Genomic DNA, 26597 nt, shown 5'->3' with positions numbered 1-26597 from the left:
TGAAGAGTTAGAATGTACCCTCAGGAGGTTGGTGATGACACAAAACTGGGAGGAGTGGTGGATACACCAGAAGGCTGTGCTGCCATTCAGCAAGGCCTGGACAGGCTGGAAAGTTGGGCAGAGAGGAACCTGATGAGGTTCAACACGGGCAAGTGCAGGGTCCTGCACCTGGGGAGGAACAACCCCATGCACCAGTACAGGCTTGGGGTGGACCTGCTGGAGAGCAGCTCTGTGGAGAGGGACCTGGGTGTCCTGGTGGACGACAAGGTGACCATGAGCCAGCAGTGTGCCCTGGCTGCCAAGAAAGCCAATGGGATCCTGGGGTGCATCAAGAGGAGTGTGGCCAGCAGGTCAAGGGAGGTTCTCCTCCCCATCTGCTCTGCTCTGGTGAGGCCCCATCTGGAGTACTGTGTCCAGTTCTGGGCTCCCCAGTTCAAGAAAGATGAGGAGCTACTGGAGAGAGTTGAGTCCAGGGCTACGAGGATGATGAGAGGACTGGAGCATCTCTCCTATGAGGAAAGGCTGAGAGAGCTGGGCTTGTTTAGCCTGAAGAGGAGAAGGTTGGGAGGGGACCTAATAAATGCTTACAAGCATCTCAAGGGTGGGTGTCAGGAGGATGGGGCCAGACTCTTTTCAGTGGTTCCCAGCGACAGGACAATGGGCAACGGGAACAAACTGAAGCACAGGAAGATACCTGTGAACATGAGGAAGAACTTCTTCCCTCTGAGGGTGACGGAGCCCTGGCCCAGGCTGCCCAGGGAGGTTGTGGAGTCTCCTTCCCTGGAGATATTGAAGACCTGCCTGGACGTGGTCCTGTGCAGCCGGCTCTGGGTGACCCTGCTTCGGCAGGGGGTTGGACTAGATGACCCACAGAGGTCCCTTCCAATCCCGAACATTCTGTGATTCTGTGATTCTGTGATTTGATATTTTATCTCCTTTGCTACTCAAGCTAGCCCTTGCTCCCATTCTGGTCTGCCTTTGCTTTGTAATTAATGAAGTCTGGTGAATCACGTCTACACTAGCCAATGCCAGATTTGGGCATGCACCTGTGCATTCGTTTTCTTTCTTGTTAAAGTTACCAGCGGGCTTTTCAAACATTTATAACTGAACTCCTGAATCTTATTTTACTGTAGTCCACTACAAACCAGTTGGCCTTTAAAAATTGTTTTTCTTAGGCAAGTGAGTGGTTTTGCCCAGCTTGGAAAACCACCAGTCAATCTTGATGCCAGATTTTTCCTGTGTTTCTTGGGAAGATATACCTTACATGTAACTCTTGGTCATTATGCAGGCATGACCCACCCTGGTGTGCTCAAACACAGAACAGCCAAAGATGTTTAACCCTTATCTGCATCAGCCAAAACAACCACACAAGTTCTTTTTGAATAGTGTCCTTAATAATGGGATACCTCCCAGTTTTGATTTGCTGTTCTCCTGATTTAAAATCACTAAAAAACAGATGTTTTATAGTGTTGATTGGTAACATTTCAGTATTTCATAAGAGCAAGGTTTTGATTCAAAATTGCTTATAAATTCGTTAATTTATTGCTGGGGCTAGGGTGTGGTAGGGCTTAGCACAAGGTAGAGGAAACCACGACAGGGGTAGCTATGGGGTATCTAATACCTCGTAGTTTGTGGTGTAGATACACTCTAAATTGTAAGACAGAGGGTTGGGGTGTGCAGTGCAGTTTGCTGGAAATCCAGCCAAAGAATAACTGAGATTATACTAAGAAAGTCTGCTGCAGGGAGGAGCCTGAGAATGGGTCTGAAGCTTCTTCTCAACAATTCTGCAAACAATGGGAAGAGACCCACCCACTGCCCTGAACTTTGGATCCACCGAACAGCAAATAACGCTGCTGCTGACGCCAGCTACACGGACTGTAAACATCCCCCCAACTGCACGAGAAACACGGCAATCATTTATACGAGTGCAGAGCACGCAAAACTGCCTGCGAAGTCCTAACCTCTGGAGAGAAGCACAGAAGACAGCAGCTTATTCTTTCACTCCCGACCCCAGGAAATGTCTTGCGAACAAATCCACGGAGGCAATCATATGCAAAGAAAATAGGTAAATGTTCCTCTTGGGTTTGCAAGCGAGAAGATGAGAAGCCCAGGCCTTTCACACGGGAGCATGGAGTATGTTTCTGTGACACAGCTGCTGCCTGAGTAGGATAATCAGGACCATGCTGCTGAGGAACTCAGAAACATCAGATATCCTAAACATGCTTCTTATCCTTTTCCTTTCCTGCTTTTCTAAATTTGTTTTCTGTTTTGTAGATCAGCTACTGTCCCCCCACATGGCACTTTGCATGTTTATTCATGAAGTTACAGGGAAAGGACTTGCTTTCCCCTCCGTGCACTAGAATAGATCGTACCATAAACTCGTCTCTGATGGGAACCGTTTCCCGCAGGAAGTGCTCAGAAACAATTTGTCCTTAGTAGATAATTTTTCTATCAAGTGCATTTCCTAGGGAATACATGCCATAAGGCTAAACAACTAAATTAGACAACACGCAGTGTCCGTCCAGTCTCCTGAGCTGAATCCATTTGGATATCCAACGTGTTTTAAGGGGTCACGTTCTGCCTCGTTACACGTTCTGCAGCTCCTGAGCAGCAGGGAAGCAGGTCTCTGTTTCTCACAAACTATTAAATGTTCTTGTTCCTGTTGGGGAAAAGCTCTTAATGAACACTGAATCGCTTTCCGACTGAAACAGGGCACGTTTGCCAACCAATAAAAGGTAAAACAACATTTTGTTGCAGAAAAAGGGCTTTGTTTGACAATCATTATCAATTCTTCAGGCTGACGAAGATACAACGCATGGGAATGAGATGCCAACAGCACTAAAAGACAGCTAGCTCCTCTCGAAATCGTAATTAAGATGTGTTATCCACTGTTAAGTCCCATTTTCCTCTTCCATTCCCAAACAGCCGGGCTAAGATTAAAACTTCAAAGGACACTGGAGACGGCGGTCCATCTCTTCATGAGCCTTGCTCTGCAGAGCCTGGAGGCCAGAAGGACCCCTCAGCAGGGACTGTGCCACGTGCCCCTCAGGAGACCAGCCCCTGCTTAGAGAGAGCACAGTCTTCAAAGCTTTACAAAGCCACACCTGCCCACAGCAAAACCTTCTTTTATTCAGTGTTCAGAATTTGTAATGCATAATTTTCTTCTACACAAACAGTTTGCATACTGACATTTTGTCTAGTTAAGACAATTTTGTGTACCTGGTTATTTGATGAAAAGCATAGATTAAAGAAATTTACAGGCTTTTCGCCTTGTTCCTTCCCTGTTTTTCATCTCATGCTGCATGTCTGGTCACCTGAATCACACATCAGTTTTTCTGTTTCCTGATTAGATAAATGGTAACTTCAAAACAGGAGAACAAAATGTGTGGGGCGGTTATTTAAAATGCAGGTGTGCTCCAGAAACTTTTTTTAAACTTGTTTTATTGTACAGATACACAAAGCACTGAAGACAATCACCTATTAGAAGAAACAAACAACTATAAAAACTGTATTACTGTGAAAGAGCTACTCCATGGTTTTTTACTGTTCTCAGGGTACCCAACACTAAAAATGTATCTTTTCCTTTCAAATATTTGGTAACTTTATACTTTAAAAAGCATTTTCCCAATATCTAGTAATAAAAGGTAGTGGATAGGGTCCTGCTATATTTTCTGTCTGAAAAATCCAGCAAAGGATAAAAATTATTTTAAAATGTGAAGTGTGAAATTCTTGAGCTCTTCCTAGCTGGAAGGAAAAGTTTTTACTTACTACTGTTTGAGTTAGAGCTACAGACACAGATTATTTTAAAATATTAACCAGTAAGAGAATATAGATTTCAAATTATTGTCTCTTCTTTCAATAAAGGAATATTTATTTTATATTCGAGATTTTACATATTCTCTGGGGCTACGAATAGCAAAAATAACAGATTTCTCCTTTCGATGTGGAAGATCAATATTGACGTAATTTGAACACAATTTTGCCTGTTGCGGAGGTGCTGCAGTACCTCCTGCCGGCCCGTTGACATCTTCAGTTATTCCCCAGATATTACGATCTATCATTAGGGCAAGAAGCCAAATTAATTGATCCCAATACAAAAGAGATTATATCCATTGGTGAAGCAGTCGCCTGTGTCGGTGGAGAGTTAAAGGAAGGATTAGGGGCACAAGGGCAATGCGGGCAGTCTGGAATCGCCACAGGTTTGAAATTAAGGCTGTGCTCCACACACAGGGTTGCACAGTGGTGATAACGACGTAGGGCGAGCCAGTCAGCAGAGAATGAAGCTTGTAGTATTTGGTTTCTAAATTTTTAATTTCCCAGCTCCTCTAAAGGATTTAGAACCAAGTTTCTGAATACATATTTCCCAGCTGTCTAACTGGGGGTGGAGATGCAACTGGGGACATGGCTCTGAAAGATTAGAAATGCACCTGCCCATAGATGTTATTCGATCTTTCTGCATGACCCCACTCTTTGAAGGGAAAGTGATTTAGGTCAGGTCCTTGAGTCCCAAAACAAAATAAACAGAAATTTTTATTCTTTCAGTTGCATGGTGTTTTGGGAGAAACATTTCTGACACTGTAAGACTCATAAAAAAGTTCTAGCAGAAGCACCCAAAAGTTAGGTACTACCTACACAGGTCTTATGGTTGTATACCTATTGCACAGACAGGTCGTGCTGATAAGAGACCACTCAACAATCAAAGAATAGCCAGTAAAAGAAAAAAAAATCCTTCCTAAGTTCAAAGGTTTGAGAGTGCATGAATGGAACAGAACTACATAAAAAGCTTTGAATTTAACCAACAGAAAAGATTCACATAGATTGAGACAAGCAAATATTTCTGGTGTCATCTCACTTTTAGCTGGATCTAAACAAAAAACTTTGGAGTAACTCAGTGGCACATCTCTAATAGCAGTCATGACTTAAACATTACTCTAGGAATGCTTTTATTTCTTTTTTTTCCATATCATCTGCTATCATACCAGACCATCAGTAAAATAAATCTCCCACAAACTTTGTGGGTTTCGTATTTTACACAACTGGCTTTCAACATCCTGTTCTACTTCTTGAGACTATTGCATGAATTAGTGTCTTGAAACTGGCCACATTAATTAAAATAACAATAATTCTATGGCTCTGAACTTTACTTGAATAAAACAAAATTTCAAGTTATATAAAGCAGACTAACATAAAGTCTCTTCTGGCACTTACACAGAAGGGTCAACACTCTGGCCAAGAATGACAACATTCACAAAGTGCTCGTATCCCTTATCTCTAAATATGCACTGTCAAGAAAATAATTTTAGTTTAAAGCAAATATCCATGCATATTGCAGTGCTCTCGCACTGCTTTACCTCTGTCACAAAATTTCAGTTATAATGAAATACCCTTTGCAGAAATTTATATCCAAGGTAGACCTAGGTAACACAAACCCAGATCGGATTCTGGTAATAATTCTTTGTAGAAACACAGTAAGTAAGGATACATGAAAGTAAATATGTATACCTACACGTACATACACACACATCACCATACTTTTATGCTTTGTATCAGTGCATTAAGTTTCACTATAAAGCTCCAGTAGTTACCGTCGTAGTTCTAAAACTCCCGTGGGGGTTTGCCCGCACGCTGAGATTTTGCAGGGGGGGGGGAAAGGGAGGGAATGTGCGTTGGTACAACTGCCAGTCCTGCACAGCTGTGGCACTCTGACTGCAGAGAAAGCTCTGCTGCCTTCCTGAAAAGCGATTTTATCTGCTTGTGGACAGTTACTGGAGCAAATCAACTCATGCAACTTCATGGAAAAAACCACCATTGCTAATTTGAGCCAATATATGCCAGAATAGTTAAGTGACAACATACTAAATAATGAAATGTACTGCAAGGAGAATAAGCTACATTTTTTTTCTGAATTTAACAGAATACTTATGTCTGAGATGTACATTTTTAAAACATTTAGACTTCTGCTTTAGGAAAGGCCCACCTTTTGAATTCAAATCTAAAACAAAGCTCTTCTGTGAAAACATACCTTTTAAATTAATTTTTATTTTATGAAGCAAAAAGATTTTTAACATAGGTAAATCATACACGGTAACACAGATACTTCTGTTACGAAAATGGAAGAGGAAATTGCACACCAGAGATGTGGAGAGATATTTTTTTAAATTCCTCTTCATTTTGCTGTTTTCAGACATCAGAGGCATTTTTCCATCCATGATATACTATCCTCTATTCTGCAAACAGTTCCACGACGTGCAGTATAGCATTGCATTCAGCAATGCAGTACTGAGTCCGGTGGAAGCACTTGCATGTGCAGAATTCTGAAAAAGGCTATTTGAATATTTTATAACTAATAATCGACATCTAGTGCGTATTTGATTTTTTTCAATTAAAAGATCTTTGCTTTGCCAATAAGCATACTGCATGAGAAAAGCTAAGCCTCAAGGCTCATCTCTAATAATGAGAAAATTTTCAATATTATGGTTATATAATTTTAAAAACATAGTGGCTTTTTTTAATTAGGGTTAGCAGATACAGAAAATTCAAATAGTGTTTTTGTAAAGGCTGCAGATATTTCATTTTTATAATTACATATGCCATAATTATCTCAGTAACATACTATACACAGAAGCAAGCAATTTTCTTTCCCAGTGTACTAGCTATGAAATTAAATCCATGCAATCATACTGCTATTGTTTCAAAACAATGCATCCCTTGCTTTAATATGCAGTCTGTATGTTAAGTTCAGAAATAAACAGAACATGTAATTAACACTTTCACCATGTCACAGTGTATTTCTGGATGTGGTTCAGCTTCTGAAGCTGAAATGGCAGGCGTGTTGCGAGCGGTGGAGGTGACCCCCAGCTCTGCAAGAGGACCTCAGGAAAAGGCACCAGCTCTTACCTGCAGGCTGTTGAAGATGATGAAGAAGACCAACATCCAGAGGTGCCGATAAGCCATGTGCAGCCCTCCCCACAGCCAGGTGATGGAAATCAGGGCAAAAAGGTACAAGACCAAGGGGATCTCTGAAAACCACAAACACAGCATATCAGGGAAAAGCACTTTTTACAGCATTACAGACGCAGGATGCAGTTTCACCGTCTCTGGCCAGCCCTGGAGTTTGTTCACCACTGATGGGCAGCCTTTCTCCTGCCCCAACTGGGCGTGTGTCCAGAGCTTTCTGGACCCCCACCTCCCCGGGGCCAGGAGACCAGCAGCAGGGCACAGAGGACTGGGGGATGGAGGGGCCAGGGGAGCACAGTCCAGGTCAGCAAACCCACCGTGGGGGCTTTGTGGGTGGGAAGAGCACACAAGGAGTCAGAAAACACGTTGACCTCAGGGGAAGCACAGTGAGAGCTCTTGGCAAGCTCTGGAAATTTGGGGAGGAAACGGATTTTCAAGCATTGAGAGGAAAGGGAAAAGAAAAAAATCATTATCAGTACAAAATACTGCCACAGCTCTGGCAATGTATAGAATTATACAGAAATTACACAAATAGCTTATTCTCTGGTTTGTTATTACTTCCACTGCAAGTCGAACGTGAGAAGGTATCTGATGCTACAGAACTTTAAATGACAATGTCCACTGAGCCGAGGAGCCCTCCAAACACAGACTTTGCACCAGTGAACTTCATTCACCTCCAGAAATACGTGGAGAATCCGTCCTTAAGCGCACACACATATGGCTGAATGTAGGTAACAGTCAAAGTCAAGGCTACCTTCCAGCAGGGCTTCAGGTTTATAACTGTTGCTTTGGCAGAAATGCATGTGTATATTTTAAGAAACAAGGAAATGACTTGAAGTGAAGCACAATATGACCAGGTACAGTGTTACTATAGTTTCTCCTATTAAAGCCTAATATCGCTCAGTAAAACCCGGGATGCAAACCTCAGCCTGGGCTGTTCTGCAACCACTGTTTGATAATATGACATAACATTTAACAAAGGTATGTATTTCCTTAAAAAATTACAGTGAGATACTGTGCTACACATGAAAATTAACATCATGGCGGTAACCTAGGACTGGAGGCAATAAAACCAAAGTATTAAAATCAACTTTGCTCTTTCGAACAGTTAACAAGGCTTTGCTTTTTCCATGGGGAAAAAAACCCCAACTCTACCTTGAAAATAACAAAGGCCATAACAGCATTAACAAAATTATATTTCCTAAGCAAAGGTGTTTGAAAGCTCAGTTCTAATCATTGTTAAGGTACTCCCGTTCTGACACTTATGTATAAGGACATCATACCAATCCTCCCCAGTTTGGCCATTTGAAAATAGTGCTGTTTCTGTGCATGTAGGTTTGCCAGTCATCCATTGGTGTATGGGAAGATGCAGTGCTGTGAGCCCTAGGCAGCTAGGGACCTGCAGCAGAGGACTTGAGGAGGCATCACGGGTGGGTACTGGTGCCTTAGAATGGCATTAGATTCATAGAATCATGGAATCACAGAATCATTAAGGCTGGAAAAGACCTCTAAGATCATCAAGTCCAACCATCAACCCACCACCACCATGTCTGCTAAACCATGTCCTGAAGTGCCATTTCTGCATGTTTTTTAAACACCTCCAGGGATGGGGACTCCACCACTGCCCTGGGCAGCCTGTTCCAATGCTTCACAACTCTTTCAGTAAAGAAATTTTTCCCAATATACAATCTAAACCTCTCCTGACGCAACTTGAGGCCATTGCCTTTCATCCTATCACTAGTTACTTGGGAGAAGAGACCAATGCCTGCCTCACTGTAACCTCCTTTCAGGTAGTTGTAGAGAGCAATAAGGTCCCCCATCAGCCTCCTCTTCTCCAGACTAAACAATCCCAGCTCCCTCAACTGCTCCTCATACGACTTGTTCTCTAGACCCCTCAGTACATGAAATTCATGTATTTCATGTCACAGGAGATCTAAGAGATCTGCACATGATCAGTTTATATAACAGAAGCTGTGAGAGACCCATTCCTTATGAACAGAAAGCTGGAGGCCAGACTGGATGACCTTGATTATCCTGAATGACTACTCATGCCCATTGAGCACCTGAATCACTTCTTCCATAGTGAGGTGAGCTCTGGTCAAAATTTGTTAATGGTCTGAGACTTCCCAAGCATCCTTGGTCCATAACGCATCACTAATAATACACATGTATTTTTCAAAGCAGCATCAGGAGAAAAAGATTGAGGCTATGTACCTCTGATATTGGTCTGGGAGGAACTCAGTTTTGTTATACGAGGAGAATGGAAATGCAAGGTATTTGTCACACCGCACTCCACAGGCACTAGCATCCCTTGCACACAAAGCACAAGTCACAAAGTCCCTTGGGCAAAACCGAAAAATTCCTTATCCCCTCAACAGATGTTGGGACAAACTTTTCTACAACAGCTACAAATATACACGGCCAACATCACAATGCTTTTACAATAATCAAAATTGCAAAGCCCTCTAAAGTACTAGGCAGTTCAGTAAAAACTAGAGCATTAAGTATTTCTCTTTTTCCTACACTAAATACACAAATGAATCCAAATACTTCTTAGATGTGTACTTAACAATGTTCACAAAAAAACAGCAAAGAACTGGCAGCCTCAAAGTTTTTGATGTTATAAAAATGAAATTTTTACCAAAATAAAAAATATGTAAACATACCCCAAATAATGCTGCTTTTTCTAGATGTAATTCTAAAGGTAAATTTGGTAATTATCTGTAGAGCTACTCATTATTTTATCTGTGCACAGGTGTTAATGGAATGATATAATCTTTCACTTTAGATCTCACAATCAGGCAATAAACTTTAGCTGCTTATGAAATTCAACTGATATAATGGACTGGCAACTAACGATCACTAATGTACACAATTCTAAATGCCCTACATAGACCAAAGTGAACAATGAAGAGAATTATCTTGGGAAGCTGAACAATGATTTGGCTTTTGTATTACTTTGCAACATGATTAAATTCAGGTGGGAGGCAGGGGAGGGTAGAAAGCAAATTGTGGAAGGACAAACCGCACGCAGTAGAACATGCCAAAAATTAATATCATGATATCTGCTTCTAGTGCATAAACATCACCCAAGGAAAAATACTACAGTATTAACCATAACTTTGCACCTCTAGATCATCAAAATCATAGATCATTGAAATAGCTGTGTACATAAAGATGAAGAAAATGGAGTAATATGATACCTAGGTCATAGAATGTTGATGTACAATAATCTGACTGTATTATCTTCAAGTGTCTGTCTGTGTGTGAAATTGATAAGTTCAGTTCTATCTATTCACCAGAATAAAATTACCACAGGTAAAACCAGAATCAAGCTTACTAAAGCTAACAAGACCTCTATGAAGTATACCTTGAGTAATTCTGATAAAAATTTATATAATGAATGTTACGTAGTCCAAACGTGTAAATTTATGTATACATTCTAAAAGTAAAGATGGTTGGAAGATACCTGTTTTTTGTCAGATGTGAATGTTTGTGCAGTTTACGATTCTGCTTTTATCTTTGCCAGCAGCAACTGCTTCATTATCAGTATCATAAAGGGTTAATACAGAGCTGAAATTTGGGCAGCATTTAGTTTCAGCTGTTTGAATTCTTTTAGTCCATTTGATCAAACAATTTGTTGCATTTAATCAAACAAAAACTCAATTAGTAGAACAAACATATCAGAAAATCAGCACCAATGTCTTTTAATTTTGTAAAAACAGCCCTGCATGAAGGAAAAGGATTCCAATAAACGGGCTTGAAATGAACCAAAACCAACAGTCTAGTTATCTGCAGTTTCACTCTTGTGTCAAGAAAACCAACACCCCCCTCCCAAACAAACTCAAAGAGTATTTTTGGGCAGATGAACCTTCACTGACAAGAATTTTACTCTAAATCAAGTGCAAGCCGTTGGCTTTAGTCTCCTTGAGTAAACCTCAGCAGACAAAAGACTGCAGTGGACCAGTCAGCTCAGCATCAGTGTGATGCAGGGGAGACATTGTCAAGCAGCTCTGTTGGGCATTATAGATTCGAACCATGCTGGTTCACAATTTTTTTTACACAGTTATCACACCTTTTTTTAGTACTAGGAATGATGAAGGGTTTTATTTAAGCAACGTTCAGTCTACCCACTCCTTAAATATGTATAAATGTATGTACGTATGCATCTATCACCATGTCCATACCTCTCCTTGAAATATCTCCCCTTTTTCCTAGCTATAAGTTTAAGAAACATTGGCAGAGTTTATGACTCCATCCAGATAAATGCAGCTTACGCAGCTCTAGTTGCAGTTTTTTAGAGTTTGAAAATTTACCTTAGTCCAGCTTGGTATTTGACCAGGTGAAATTACATCCATTCAATTCACCAAAACACTAAATGTGTCCAGTGTTTATCACTTCTTCCCCATTGCTGAGAAAATACTATTTTCCATATTAACTTATCTATCAAATTTATTTTTCTGCAATGCTTACTGTTCTGAGGGCTGCGCTACCTTGTAATCAGTTTTTATGGGTGGTAGAACTGTAGTTTTAGTACAGCAGGGGAGTCATCACTGGAAACACAAGATTTTGTCCAGTGATTTACACAAAAATGACTCTGGTGAGAATCTGAAAGTTAGGCTGTAATATTTTTGTGACGGGTTTGGATTAGATTACAAAATTCATGAACGAGGAAAAGTATTAAAGTGATGGAAAAATTTATTTAACTCAATGGGAACCTAAAAGAAGCTGCACTGGTTACAAACAAAATTTTGCCTGGCTTTGCCTCCAGCAAGAGCTAAAAAAGCTGGCCAGATGTGATACTTCTGCCAGCAATTCTCCCATTTACAACTCAGGAGGTTCCTGAACCAGACACAGTTTCTTTCTATTCGGTAATCTTCAGGGGACTTCTCTTTCACAGACTCATCTGGAACTAGTCACGGTGAACTCTGACAATTCAGAGTATCCAGTGGCAAGGAACTCCACAGGGATAGCAAGAGTCAGGTGATAAAATGCCAGATTGCTCGGCTGAAACAGCTGTCAACCTTGCGTTTGTTGTTTGGTTTCCTCATAGGAGAAGCAAGAACAAGAGACAGAACGAAACAGAAAAACCCAGAACTTTTCCAAACAGCTATGCTTTCACCCACAGTGGTTTTAAATCTGTAACAAAATAAACCCACACAATATTGTAATTTCTGAAATAAACCTCACAAAGAAAGACTATGGTGACAGTTTTAAGCTCATCTCCTGCTGCACTCTAAGACATCTGTACTGACCTACAGAGAGAAATAATCTGATGATGAGGCTCACGTGTCTACACCTACACCTACTGCAACCCAAGCAGGTTGCAGCAGCTTACTGAGGTCCACAAAGAAGTTTACCAACACAAGACTGTTGTCCAGCCAGCCTCTTCAAGACTTCTTCCAAAATGAGAACTCCAATGCTTGTCACATTTATGTGCCCGAAAGGACTGGAAAAACGGTGAGAAATAATAATTTTTACAATAGAAGATTAGATCATCTAAAATTTATTCATAGCTGGGGCCTGGAATAGATTCTGCCAATTGAATACTGCTGGTTGAGACACTGCAGATAAAGAAAAAAAGAGTAAAAGAGACATAATTTTTCAGTGTCAAATTCATGCTCTATCTCCCTTCTTATGCAGCATACACCTATTTTGGAAAGCATAGGAAGGAGGGAGTTGTGGCGAATGGATTTAAATCCTGTTGGTGGCCGGTCATGAGTGGTGTTCCCCAGGGCTCAGTTTTGGGGCCAGTCTGGTTTAGCATCTTTATCAATGATCTGGATGAAGGGATAAAGTGCTCCGTCAGTAAGTCTGTAGATGACACCAAGTTGGGTGGGAGTGTCAATCTGCTTGAGAGTAGGAAGCCAAGGCCAACTGTATGAGGTTCAACAAGGCCAAAATGCCAGGTCCTGCACTTGGGTCACAACAACCCCTCGCAATGCTACAGGCTTGGGGAGGAGTGGCTGGAAAGCAGCCTGGCGGAAAAGATCTTGGGGTGTTGGTTGACAGCCAGCTGAACATGAGCCAGCAGTGTGCCCAGGTGGCCAAGAAGGCCAATGGCATCTGGCTTGGATCAGGAACAGTGTGGCCAGCAGGAGCAAGGCAGTGATCGTCCTCCTGTACTTGGCACTGGTGAGGCAGCACCTGGAGTGCTGTGTTCAGCTTTGGGCCCCTCACTACAAGAAGGACATTGAGGGGCTGGAGCGTGTCCAGAGAAGGGCAGCGAGGCTGGGGAGGGCTCTGGAGAACAAGTCTGATGGGGAGCGGCTGAGAGAGCTGGGGCTGTTTAGTCTGGAGAAGAGGAGGCTGAGGGGGGACCTTATTGGTCTCTACAACTACCTGACAGGAGGGTGTAGTGAGGTGGGTGTTGGTCTCTTCTCCCAAGTAACCAGCGATAGGATGAGAGGCAATGGCCTCAAGTTGCACTGGGGGGGGGGGGGGGGGGGTAGATTGGATATTAGGAAAAATTTCTTTACTGTAAGAGTGGTCAGGCATTGGAACAGGCTGCCCAGGTAAATGGTGCAGTCACCTTCTCATGAAGGGGTTCAAAAAACATGTAGATGTGGCACTTCAGGACATGATTTAGCAGGCATGGGGGTGCTGGAGTGGCAGTTGGAGATGAGGATCTTATAGGTCTTTTCCAACTTTAACAATTCTATGATTCTGTGAGATACCTGCCAACCTCTGCCCCTGCATCTGACAGCACTAAGAGTCATGCAGCCTCCTGGTAATCCAAAGCAGAGGGAATGAGAAGGAATGAAGAAGAAGGTGGAAGAAACTTCAAAGAGGAGCAGGAAGACAAAGAGGAGCCTTGCAGTGTTCCCCATCCACTGTCATGCCTTCGACAGTTCACCAAAAGAATGGCAAGTTGAAGGTTGAGGTGCATTCATACATCCCATTGTAATTTCACTTAGCAATGGGACAGTTCGCATGGCTAACTTCACTCTTCCCTGTGTAATGTCTATTGATTATGGAAGAATAATTTGATCATGCAGGTCATAAAACTGTTTTACCTGGTTAAAAGCTCTGGTTTGTCCTCCTGCACACTTTCAGTCAACTGCCAAAGCAATGGACAAGCACTTTGGCAGAGAGAAAGCCTAGCATCCGAATGAACCATCAACTTGTCAACAAAAGTATCAAAACAGAAATAATTGATAAGCCCTGTGAGACACATAGCAACTCATTGCTACGGAGAAAATCTGCAGGACCACCAGGAAAAGCAACTGAAATGAACTAGAAAAACAACACACTGATTTCATGGATCACCAGCACTGGAACTCTTTTCGGCATGCCAGGATTAGTCCCTCGCGAATACCATGTTCAGTCAGTAGATATCCAGAAAAAAACATAACTTTTCAGTTTGAACTAGATTATATATCTCAGAAGATAATACATTATCTTCTCCCTGGAACTGACCTGTAACTCAAAAGAAAATAAACTTCATATTCTGAAATTGCCAATTTTATGTTTCTTCTGTGTGCAGAGCTGAAACTTACTCCTTAACTTTATATATTAAGTCTGTTTCATTAGAAAAATGTCAGGTAGACTACCTGAAGGTCTTCTTCCTTCCTTCTTTCCATACCTGATGTTACAGATAAAATTCTCCAGGACAATGTTTCTAAGCAGTGAAAAATGCTAGATCAAATAGAAATACATGGAATTGGAAATTACTAAATAATATTAAAGCTCTGAAGTGTAATGTGGAGTATGTCTTGGTAGCAAACAGCTAGATGATTTAAATATGGAAAATAAGGAATGCACTATGTTTTCATAACACATCCAAATGTTTGTATTCTCACCACTGTGTTGGCCCCTATTGCGTCTTTTTTTGTTGCCTGAGGTACTTAATTTTTTTCTAAAAATAGGAAAGTCAATAAAAGAAGCAATTAAATAATATAGCTTTAATGATCTTCTGAGTTTATCTATAAATATTTACTGTGTTTCTTCCCCTTAGGTTGTTAAACTGATAATGCAACTTTAATTGCTTTTAATTGTTCTTGGCTAGACACGAAGACCTACTGCAAAATCTGAAAGATCTTTACAAATATTTTTTCCTTGGTGATTCGGGAGAACGCATTGCTTCACAGAATTTCACCAATTTGTGGAAGACTTAAGTTAGTAAAACATTTACAGACTATTGCTTAAGAAGTCATGGCTTAAATTTAGCAACAGAACTATGAAAATGCCACAAAAACATTATTTTTTTTTTAATAAGCTTGAATAAGAGTGTTCCAAATCCTGCTGGCTTCGTTTTCAATTGCTTTTGACAGCTGCTGTAGAAAAGGAGTATGGTAACAGGATTTTGTGGCCAAAATAAAGAAGCTAACAGATTTCCTCATAGAGTTCAAAGGAGAAAAGACCACACCACCACCAACAACATGAAAGCAAACCTCTGACAAAACCTCCGATTCCAGATTGGGAATGTTAAAGATGTGCAGAATTTAACAGTAGCTGATACATAGATCAGAAAGCCGGGGTAGGTAAATGTCCATGAAACCAAACTGGACAAGGTTGTTCATGGATAATTTGTAACAATAGGAAGCAGCAAACCAGTTAGAATACTGTTTTTGGTTCATTTATATTTTTTGATCTGCTGCTTTTTGTGGCAAGGAAGATTTTGAAATTAAAGGATAGCTCCCAAAACAGAAGCACACTGCCCATTACGCATAAAGACTACATCACTACTATAAAATCATAGAAGACTGGCCTCCCTAACCTTCCCACTAAATCGCAGGGTTTTTGGCAGAGTTTCGAACACAGCTTTAAGACATATTTTGGTATAATTAAATGAAAGACCAGTCATCTTATTATAGCTTATGCTCTTACTGTTATGCAGGGAACATGGCAAATCCCAGAACAACAGCAAATAAAGAAAAACAAAGAAAAATTTGAACCTGCTTGTCTCCATATAATAAAATTGTTTAGCAATATTATGCAAAATATTAAATGAGTGCTAAATTCAAAACTGTACAGGGAAAACCTATGCAAATTCACCTGCTTCTGCAGATTTCTTTAAAAGAAGAGAGCTATTTTTGTCATGTGAAGCACAGTGCAAACAATATAAATTACATGAGTGTAGGTGATCCATTCAGGTTATTAACTTATTCAGATCTTTGTTCTCTATTTCAGCATATAATTATGCTTGTGCATTTTGTCTTCACCGTATTTGTAAAAAATCTCCAAGGCAAATATTTGTTTGTTTCCCAATTGAAAAAAAAAAAAGCCCTTATGTGTGACTATGACGCATACTGTGAATACTGTACATAACTCTTTGTTCAGAGGTAGCCAATGTCTGCTTCTTGATTTCTAGATGCATGTTGTCATCTCAAGATGAAAGCACTCCTGCCCTTCACTATTCCTTTGATTCTCTTAGATACGTGATGTGTATCTTATAATTCAAGATAATGATGTTAGCATATAGCTTACAGGATAAGGAAGACTTGTAACTACAGGTTTAGATATACATTCTCACTTAGAATCAAAAGCCCTATCCTCAGAATAATATCCTGAGCACAGAAGCATGGATGGAACGCCCTGCACTTGCATTTCGTATGGCTTATTTGTTTCTTGAGAAGATCAGATGGTAGTAGATATAGTTGGACCATCCAACATGTCCTGTCATGATCAGGAATTGCATGGTGCTAAGACAACAAATATATTAAAGAAATTTGTATGAAGGAACACTCAAGAAGTTAGTTAAAATTTTACAGCTAAATATCTAAGGCATTCTTCATGAAGTTCTATTTTGGCAACAAAAAGTTTTAATCTTTAATTCTGGCATATTTACAATGATGATATCTGAATCAGGTAAGTTCTACTGCGTATTTATGTGCGGGGCATGAAAATTATGCCTCTACATGTTGCTCAATAAACGGCGGTCATCTATTCACAAAGCTATCATCAGAAGAAAAAGCAGGTGATTTTTCAATTTTAATTTTTCCGTTATATTTTCAATTTTTTTTGTGAAATTATGAAAGGTTAATAAATGGTTGGACAACAAAGTTATGTATATTGGATTGCTGTCTTATTAATGTCCAATTTCTTTATTTGCATATTAGGACTGTCAAGAAAAAACAACCATTTGTTATATATGCCTTTTTCAACCTTCTGTGATTTCAGCCAAATACAACCATCCTGCTTTATACCACCTGATTTCCTTCAATAGCAGTCTTTCTTGTTGCAAATCTAAATATTAATCCAGAGGCTGTTTATACAATGCACATTTCTGACTTGGCTCCTCTCAAGGCTAACTTTTGAGAAGTTAATTTCTATATATAGCAAAATAATCAGTCAACATAACATGTTTGCTGAAATGCTGGCAAACTGCAGCAGTTCAAACACGAAGCCGCTTTTCTAGCAAACTCAATGCGCCATCTGTGGAAGAGAATACCAGACGTAGAATTGACTTTCCTTGTAAATCAGCTTTCACACTATTTCCCAACACTGGCTTTTGAGGAACAGTCTACTCTAAGAGAGAATTAATTCTTGACTCTCCCATTGCCCTTTCTTCTAGCCTTCAACTGTTCAGGAAAATTCCTTGACCGAAGCAAGCTATATCAATCACCATGTAAAACAGCCCGAGTAGCAACAGAGCAATTCTGGAGCAGTAAAAAAGAACGTGAGAGCGCAACCTTACGTACTTGGTGTTCCAGACAGGGGAATAAGAGTGTGCATATTGCTCAAATTGGGATTTGGCAAATTCTATTTATTTGTGTTTATTATCCACTACGACTTTGTTTTAATCATATGCTTTTACAGTGATATCTCAGGCATAACTAAAGAGTAGAATAAGGTCTCTGGTAAGATCACAGACCACTTCCAAAGAAACCAACAACAGTTGCTAAAAGTAGAATTTTGCTGGGCTAGTCATCCTGGGGCCATGATGTTTTCTTGATAGCCTAGAAACTACCAGAACAGTGTATGACAAATGTGACTCTGCTCAAGAGTAACCAGGATTAATCTAGAGGACTAGGAAGAATATATGCATGTCAGAAAAGGAGGTACAACTAATAATGAATATCTGTGTATAAATATATGTAAAAAACCCTATAATTATACCTTACAATTTTCCAAGAAACTATTTAACCATGTACAAACAGATCTTCTTTACAGTCACCAAGGGGCAAAATTGTTCTGTTGGATGTGTATGGAGAAAGCCAGTATTGTTATTCTGCTCTTAATCAAAAAAAAAAAAAAAAAAAAGTGTGAGTTCCCTTTAGTATGGGTAACAGCAAACTCTCTGCTCCTACATACAGAAAATAAATAGTAAAACACAGCACTGCTACCTAAGTCCAGGAAGATGCTTTACCACAGCAAATGGAATTTATTCTAACAACTGTTGAAGGCTAATCTGGTGGCTCTCTATGATGGAGTGACTGAGTTGGTAGATAAGGGAAGAACAACTGGTGTCATATATTTTGACCTCTGTAAGGCCTTTGACATGGTCCCACCCAACATCCTTGTCCTCTAAATTGGGGAGATATGGGTTTGATGGATAGACAACTTGATGGATAAGGAATTGGCCGGATGGCCACATCCAAAGAATTACAGTCAATGGCTCAAAGTCCGAATGCAGATCAGTAACAAGTGGTGTCCTTCAGGGTCCGTACTGGGACCAGTACTGTTCAATATCTTTATTAATGACACAGACAGTGAGAGCATTTCGTGGACGATACCAAGCTGAGTAGTGTAGTTGGTACGCTTGAGGGAGGGGATGCCGTCCAGAGGGATCTTGACAGCCTGAAGAAGTGGGCCCATGTCAACATCATGAGGTTCAACAAAGCCAAGTGCAAGGCCCTGCACCTGGGATGGAGCAATTACCAATATCAGTACAGCCTGGGAGATGAAGAATTGCGAGCAGCCCTACAGAGAAGGACTAGGGGATACTGGCAGATAAGAAGCTGGACATGACCCAACAATGTGCACTCACAGCCCAGAAAGCCAACTGCACCGTGGGCACAGGGCAAGGGAGGGGATTCTGCCCCTTTGCCCTGCTCTGCTGAGACTCCCCAGGAGTCCTGCGTCCAGCTCTGGAGCCCTCAGCACAGGACAGAGCTGGAGCTGTGGGAGCGGGGCCGGAGGAGGCCCCAGCAATGATGCGAGGGCTGGAACCCCTCTGCTGGGAGGAAAGGCTGGGAGAGCTGGGGCTGGTCAGCCTGGAGAAGAGAAGGCTGCGGGGAGACCTTATTGCAGCCTTTCAATGTTTAAAGAGGGTTTATAAGAAAAATGGAGAAAGACTTCTTAAGAGGGCATGTTGTGGCAGGAGAAGGGGCAATAGTTTTAAACTGAAAGAGAACAGACTTACAATGTGTACAGGGAAGAAATTTTTTACAATGAGCATGGTAAGACATGGGAACAGGTTGTCTAGAGAGGCTGTGGATGTCTCATCTTTGGAAGTGTTCAAGGTCAGGTTGGATGGGGCTTTAAGCAACATGACCTAGCGGAAGATGTTCCTGCCTCTAGCAGGGTTGTTGGAACTAGATGATCTTTAAGGTCTGTTAAGGTCCATTCTATGATTCTATGAACCTTCGTTGCAAGGTAAGCTTCCGGGTATTCCAACAATAGGAGAAAAGACTAGGAAAAAATTTTGACCCGGTTTATAGCTTAGCCACTTGCATATTCAATTTATTTGAGAAAAAAAACACTACACTACAAATGAGGATATAATTTACTGTTTCTACTCCTATTAAATTTCTAGTAAAGTTAATCATAGCCCTCCTCAAGTAGAGATCACAAATATGGAACTTCAGAACTACCAGCTGCAGTTCAAGAGGCTTTTCCTACAATGTATGAAATGACCTAAAGAATGTACACTTATAAGGCAGATAACAACTTTTTTTCTTTCAAATCTGCATATCCAACACTTTTTTCTATTTTATGGTAACAGGCAAGACAGTGACCTTGCTATTTTATTATTACTGACAACATTCCATAATGTTTTGCATGAATTATGGCAGAACCCGCTTGGGGTCATCTGTATCACACTGCGATTTTAACTATCTTCTAACTGAATGACTCCCAGAAAGGGAATAAACAACAGTAGATCAAAAATTCACATGCAGATAGGTGTTTGTATGAATCTCTGTGTATAAATTATAATTACATGCCTATATATGCCATATTTTCCTTTCTGCAATACTCTTAGCTCTCTGGAATTTAAGTGAACAGGTGTCCACAATTACTTGTAAAAGTGTATTTAAAATATATTTTTGTCTATGTTTACGGCTCTCTACAGTTGATATGTCAGAATTGTTTACAGCATCATTCACCTGGAATTTTATTGTCTTTCTAGAAAGGGTATAGTAATGGAGAGCAGACAGTTTTCCAACGCAGTGATTTTTTTTGTAATTTTTTTTTTCCTATTACTTACTGCATTATTCAAAGTTGTAAAATTTGGGTACCAAACCCCAGGATGGAATCTGGGAAAGGTGTTTGTGCTGTAAGAATTCATTGTTGTGGGTGAATGAACAGGGAGTAAATCAGTATGGGGATGACAGGCCAGAGACAAGTTAGAATAAGACACTATTCTAAGACAACTGTAGCTCCACCTTTCCTCTAGTCTTGGATGAAACAGAGAGAAAGTCTGGCATATTCGTTGCCACAATAAACCAGCAAAATAATGGGTGCCTATGCAACTTAAGGAGGCAATGTTGCCGAGACTTCCCTACCCTATAGGCTCTTTAAAGCTGCACTGAAGCCAGAATGTGGTGCTGGTGTGATCCAGGACCTCCTCTCCATTGCAGAAGCAAGATATCACAGAATCACAGAATGATTTGGGTTGGAAGAGACCTTGTAGACCATCTCGTTCCAACCACGCTGCCACGGGCAGGGACCCCTTCCACCAGCTCAGGGTGCCCCCAGCCCCGTCCTGGCCTTGAACACTGTCAGGGAGGGGGCAGGCACAGCTTCTCTGGGAAACCTGGCCCAGGGCCTCACCATCCTCACGGAGAAGAATTTCTTCCTAATATCTCATCTAAATCACCCCTCTTTCAATTTAAAGCCATTACCCCTGGTCCTGTCACTCCATGCCCTTGTTGAAAGTCCCTCTGCAGCTCTCTTGTAGGCCCCCTTCAATAACAGCATGGAAGCAGGATAAGGTCCTATCGAGTCTGTAAGAACATGGAGCCAGTGGAGTGAACTTCTCCAAAGAGTGAGTCATACGGGAAGATTCAAAGTGGTAGTAGGTCTTACCACTGCAAACTGCCTTTGAATATGTCTTTAAAAGCACAATATAGCCATAAAACATTAAAAATAATGAAAATATACTACCACCACCTCAAATTTCAGGAGAGAAATATTCAGTCAGATAGTCTGTGGCCTTTAGTTAACAGCACCACGTTATGTAGTTATAGGCAACATTACAAACTACATAAATCACTGGCCTTTCTTTCTGGAAGCTTGTACTATAAACACAGCTATGCAGAGAGCCCTTATACAACCCCAGGCACCGTAAACCTCAGCAGGCAGCTATTTCCCTTCTCTAAAACTGTCTCTCTCCAACTTGCTCTTGCCTACGCTGCACGAGGTACTTTCATTTGTGCTTGCAAAAGCCGTTTGGTAGCAAAACGCCAGTTTGCCATGCAGGTGCACAAGTAGTAAAAGTTACAAACTGCTCTTTTTTTTTAAAAACAAGGCTATTACTGACATTTTACTGAATATTTCTCCTCCTGATATTGTTTTTTCTTTTCTTCTGAGACATCAGCATTCTCTATACTACTTTCAGGACTTTACTGGAGAAAGAAAACACCCTGAACCCTGTATTAAATCAAACAAAGTTTTGTTTCAACCTATTATTTCATGTCTTTGTGTCTTGTAGTTATAGCTTCTATTAGTACTTTCTGTCATTTTGCATGCCGACTTTACTTATGGTATTGTTCCAATATTCAGCACTTTTTTTCTTTGGTTTAATTGCTCTGAGACGAGCCTTAACCTTCAACATATGAATATGGAATCTCTATCCTTAGAGATAGTAAAAAAAAGTTATTTATGAATAAATAAACTGTATCACTCAAGACTGAATAGGGAGCCACCTCTGTGATTGCTCCAGGCAGTCTCTTTTATATCAGAAAGAAATGAAAAGCTAAAGTGCAGCTAAGGTCTTGAGAATCATACTTACAAGCTATGTTTAACAGACTTTATCCAAATTCATATAGCTTTTAGTCAAGCTGACATTTTGTCACTAAGAAATTAATATTTGAAGAAATAATAAATAATTAATATTTATTTAAATTTTCTTATAAAAGGAATGTATTTCTGTAATCCGAATGTTAAAAAACACCACAACCCCTCATTTCATAATACAATTATCATTGCAAATTTGAGTATTTGAACAAGACAGCTACTCTTTATAAATCTGAACAGTTACAAGCACTGGACTATGCAATTTTTTAATAATCCACTGTCTCTTTTAAGTTCAGAAGATATTTGTTTAATGAATTTAGAAAAATGATTCAAGAACCTTTCATGCTTTCATAAAATAAAACTGGCTTCATGCAGTCAGGGAGAAAATAGATCCACTTTTATTAAAATCTGTATACTTGCATTTGTTTATAAAACTCAGATTTTTTTTCCAAAAACATCATGAAAACAAAAGAAATATTCTAAGCTTCTCACAGAGTGTCCTGCTATTACAATATTGGTCTAAACTGCTGCAATTTTATTTTGGGAATTTATTGTGTTTAAAATTGTTCTGACAGAGGAGACCGACCGATACTTCCTGTTTTGCACGAGAGAGATCTTTCCTTTCAAGCACATTTCAGCTGCGAGTAGCACTGGGAGATTTCACGACAGCGGCGTTAACTCCAAACGCTCCAGCACGCAGCCTGCGCACGGATGTGAAGCCACTGAATACGGCACAAGTCCCACGGGCCCGCGCCGTGCCCCGCGCCTGGGGCCGAGCAGAGGAGCACGGTGTGGGTTCCACGCTACCCCTGCCCCGCACGCGGGCAATCGCTGCTCCTGAGCAGCCCCAGCCCTCCCGGGGACAGGGCTGCTTGTTACCCGCAGCCAAAACCTTGGGGACACCGTGCTCCAAGCAGGGCCATGCTGTGTCTCACCGCTATTCTCTTTAGTAGACTAGACACAACCACTGATAGCAACTGCTTGTTTTAGGATTAACACATTTTTATCCCCCTAAGACAGTTCAGCATCTGCATAACTTTCATCGTTACAGTGCTTTCACAGACTTCAAAGGGACCACTAGCATCCTTAAAGTAGTGCGTAGGTATCTACTGAACTGTGGTTTCTAGTGGGGTTTTCTGAACGGGCAAGAACAGTCAGTAACAGTTCTGGAAGTCCAACTTTTTTGCATAGGGGTAGCCAACGAATCATACCTGCAGCATTTGTTCTTCCTCTGAAAATATCGTCGTACGCTTTCCATTGCGGGGTCACCTGGTAGGCGTGGATGAACACCACAAAAACCACTACCAAGCACATTAATGGCACCAGAGCAGCAGTGAAGAGAGCAGCATAGGCATTTGGAATGAAGCACCTGATGGAAAAAATGGGAAAAAATGCTCTTTGTAAACTTCAGAGACACCTCGAACAGTCATGAGTGAATTTCCAAAACCAAACTTTTTTGAAGAAGGATGTGCTTTGCAAGCCACAAATTCTTTAACTCTTTACCCAGAGTAATGTTGATAGCATGCATTGGGTTCTGTTTGTTATCATCCCCTCATCATTATCTTAAGGAATACAATATTTGCACTTTAAAAGTATGCACGTGACATTTTAGCCTAACCAATGTTGGAAAGACTTAAACCGTTGCCGTGGAACAAATTACATTTTAACAAACTCCATGCATGCTATATTCATTTACTGTGATCACTCTTAGTCACCAATGTCTAAAAGGGCATTATGCAATTTTCTATACTTAGCTCCTGAAACCACAAATTTAATTTTGAGAAATATATTTTTAAAATAAATGAACAAATCTTGAAGGCAAGAGAACTATTCCTCCTCGAGTTGTTGGAAACTATATGTCATTTGCACACTGAAGCCAAATGCTCCCTCCCATATTTTTTTAAATTGTCCTGTCTCTCCTTACCCTTTCCATTTATTAAAGTTACAATTATTTATAGAGACGTGACAGGAACATGAGTTATTGCTGAAAAAGAGTGAAATTACACATATAAGATGACGACTTGAAGGATATGGGGATGATCGCTAACAGGAGTTCTGGACAGCATGAGAGCTCGGGTTTTGTGTGAGCTCCCCAGAGGTCCATACGTGCTTTACTGCCACTGACCTACTCTGGAGATGACGCACAACAGAGCAGCCCAAGGGACAGCTCAAGAGTCAGTTTGTCTAGAGAATATGTGGTCACTGCTATCCCTAATAAGAGGGTGTAACTTACCCAGCCCTTCTTGTCAGGTCAGCTCTGCTAAATAAGCTTAGAGTCAATGCTGGTACAACGTACATCTGAGAAGAGCCTGGGTGCAGGTTTCACTGATATACCTGGTAGACCTTCTAGGACTGCTTAGGTGGACATATGTAGTCTGCCCAGAGGGTCAAGACTGCATTCTACGTCAGTTCTTCCAGAGCTCAGTGAATCTCAAAATCATCTCCAGCAGAATCTAGATACCTTCTGCAACTCCCTTCACAAGGTACAGGCTCAGTCAGACACCAAGCTGAGAAAGTAAGTAAGAAACAGGGCAGGCAGACTCTCTATTGCGATTAAAAGTGTTTATTTCACAGAATCACAGAATGGCTGAGGTAGGAAGGGACCACTGGAAGTCATGTTGTTCAACCGCCCTGCTCAGGCATGGATACATAGAGCTAGTTGCCCAGGACTGTGCCTAGATGATTTTTTTAATACCTCTGAGGACAGAGACTCCATGACCTCTCTGAAGCAACCTGTGCCAGTGCTTGGTCACCCTCACAGTGAAAAAGCATTTCCTGATGTTCAGACCGGAGTCTCCTGTGTTTCAGTTTGCGCCCATTTGCCTCTGGTCCTGTCACTGGGCACTGCTGAAAAAAGCCTGGCTCTGTCCTCTTTGCACCCTCTGTACAGGTGGTTATACACATTAAACAGATCCCCTGCACCTTCTCTTCTCCAGGCTGAACAGTCCCAGCTCTCTCACCCTTTCCTCACAGCGGTTACGCTCCAGTCCCTTCTTCATCCTGGTGGCCCTTCGTTGGACTTTGTCCAGTCTCTCCACGTCTCTCCTGCTCTGAGAAGCCCAGAACTGGACCCAGGGCTCCAGATGAGACCTCACGAGCACTGAGCAGAGGGGAAGAACACCTTGCCTCGATTTGCTGTCAACATGGTTATCTCCTGGACACAGCATCTGATCCATTTCACCCTTCTGATTTTTAATGTTTCTTCGGTATGAAAGTTGTTTTTGTTCCCGAAATATATTCTTGAGTGGGCCCAATTAGTGTTATGACATGAAGGCGGATTACAATAACCTATACTGCTTTTAATGATTATACTGAAGCCAAGCGTCTAAACACAAGTGAAGTCTTCTATAAAATCATATTTATGTTCTGAAACCTGTAATATTTTTCAATTTGATAGATTTTTTGTATTGCAGAGATCTCATACACTCTTAAAAAAACTACCTGAACGTCTTGAAAATTTTCTGTAAATATTTCTGTATATTCATTTAATGAAAGCAGCATAAAAATGAAAATGCACAGAGATGGAACACTTTTAGTAAAACCCCTAGGTACTTGCTTTAAAAAAGACACTGAAACTTTATGTAGAGAAGAAATACACAAAGCCTTATTAACCTACAAAGCTTACTTTATACTTTTTTTCTGGAAAGCAGTGGTGAGTGACTCAACAATAACGAGTTATTTTATTCACTTATAGTAATGGGATGATATCTTTTATGCTGGAAATCATATGGGACAATCAGGGACCAATTGAAATTATTTATCATGCTTGACACTAGGGGCACATATTTATTATTCCACGACCATGACACATTTGTCACATGGAACTACCGTGTGTCTTGTATTCCTAGTATTGGATGAGAACAGAAGAAAAATGTCCCAAAACATCAACTAAGTTGGTGTTCCAGAACACAGTTATTCTATAGGAAAAAGGCCTAGAAAGACTGATGTGGAAACTGGAATGGACTACATAATCACAAACCTTACTTGTTTAAAGAAGATCATTATCTCCTGCAGCATAGTCATCAAGGAAGTTTTTTTTTTTTTTTTAAAAAGACACTAGGCCCTGTAAAGGAAGTTTTTAATCCATGAAAGACAGAGTCATTGTGCATAACGCAGTTATTTTTGTATTTCTTTCTTGGGCGAGTAACTATGAGGTTTTGGTTTTGTTTGTTTTGAATCTGAGTAATAGAAAAAGAAAGAGACCTACAGGTTGAAATACATGCCTTGTGCAATGGGAACAAGAAAAGTCAAACACTGTTAGCCTCTTGAGAGACTGTAATTTTACTACAAAGTTTCTGTGATTTCCTACTAATGCTTTCTATTACCAAATTGTACTTGCTTTTTCTGATTTTTTTGATAAGAGGCCTGTCACTAGTGGTGTCCCCCAGGGGTCAGTACTGGGCCCAGTCTTGTTTAACTTATTCATCAATGACCTGGATGAAGAGTTAGAATGTACCATCAGCAAGTTTGCTGATGACACCAAACTGGGATGAGTGGTAAATACACCAGAAGGCTGT

General features: G+C 40.7%; 1 protein-coding gene across 1 annotated transcript in view; it reads right to left on the bottom strand.

The window, feature by feature from the left end:
* Window positions 1-26597, bottom strand: part of ADGRV1 (adhesion G protein-coupled receptor V1) — a 313027-nt gene that overhangs the window by 41233 nt on the left and 245197 nt on the right. Inside the window, exons 86-87 of the mRNA XM_075411234.1 lie at window positions 23292-23449; window positions 6898-7019 (exon numbers count right to left, since the gene is read on the bottom strand). Coding sequence (XP_075267349.1) covers window positions 6898-7019; window positions 23292-23449 — 280 coding nt within the window. The remainder of the gene's footprint in view (window positions 1-6897; window positions 7020-23291; window positions 23450-26597) is intronic.

This window comes from Opisthocomus hoazin, chromosome Z, assembly GCF_030867145.1.
Source record: "Opisthocomus hoazin isolate bOpiHoa1 chromosome Z, bOpiHoa1.hap1, whole genome shotgun sequence".
Classification (NCBI taxonomy): Eukaryota; Metazoa; Chordata; class Aves; order Opisthocomiformes; family Opisthocomidae; genus Opisthocomus; species Opisthocomus hoazin.
Note: the sequence above shows the minus strand (reverse complement) of the source record. Positions and strands in the feature narration are given on the sequence as shown.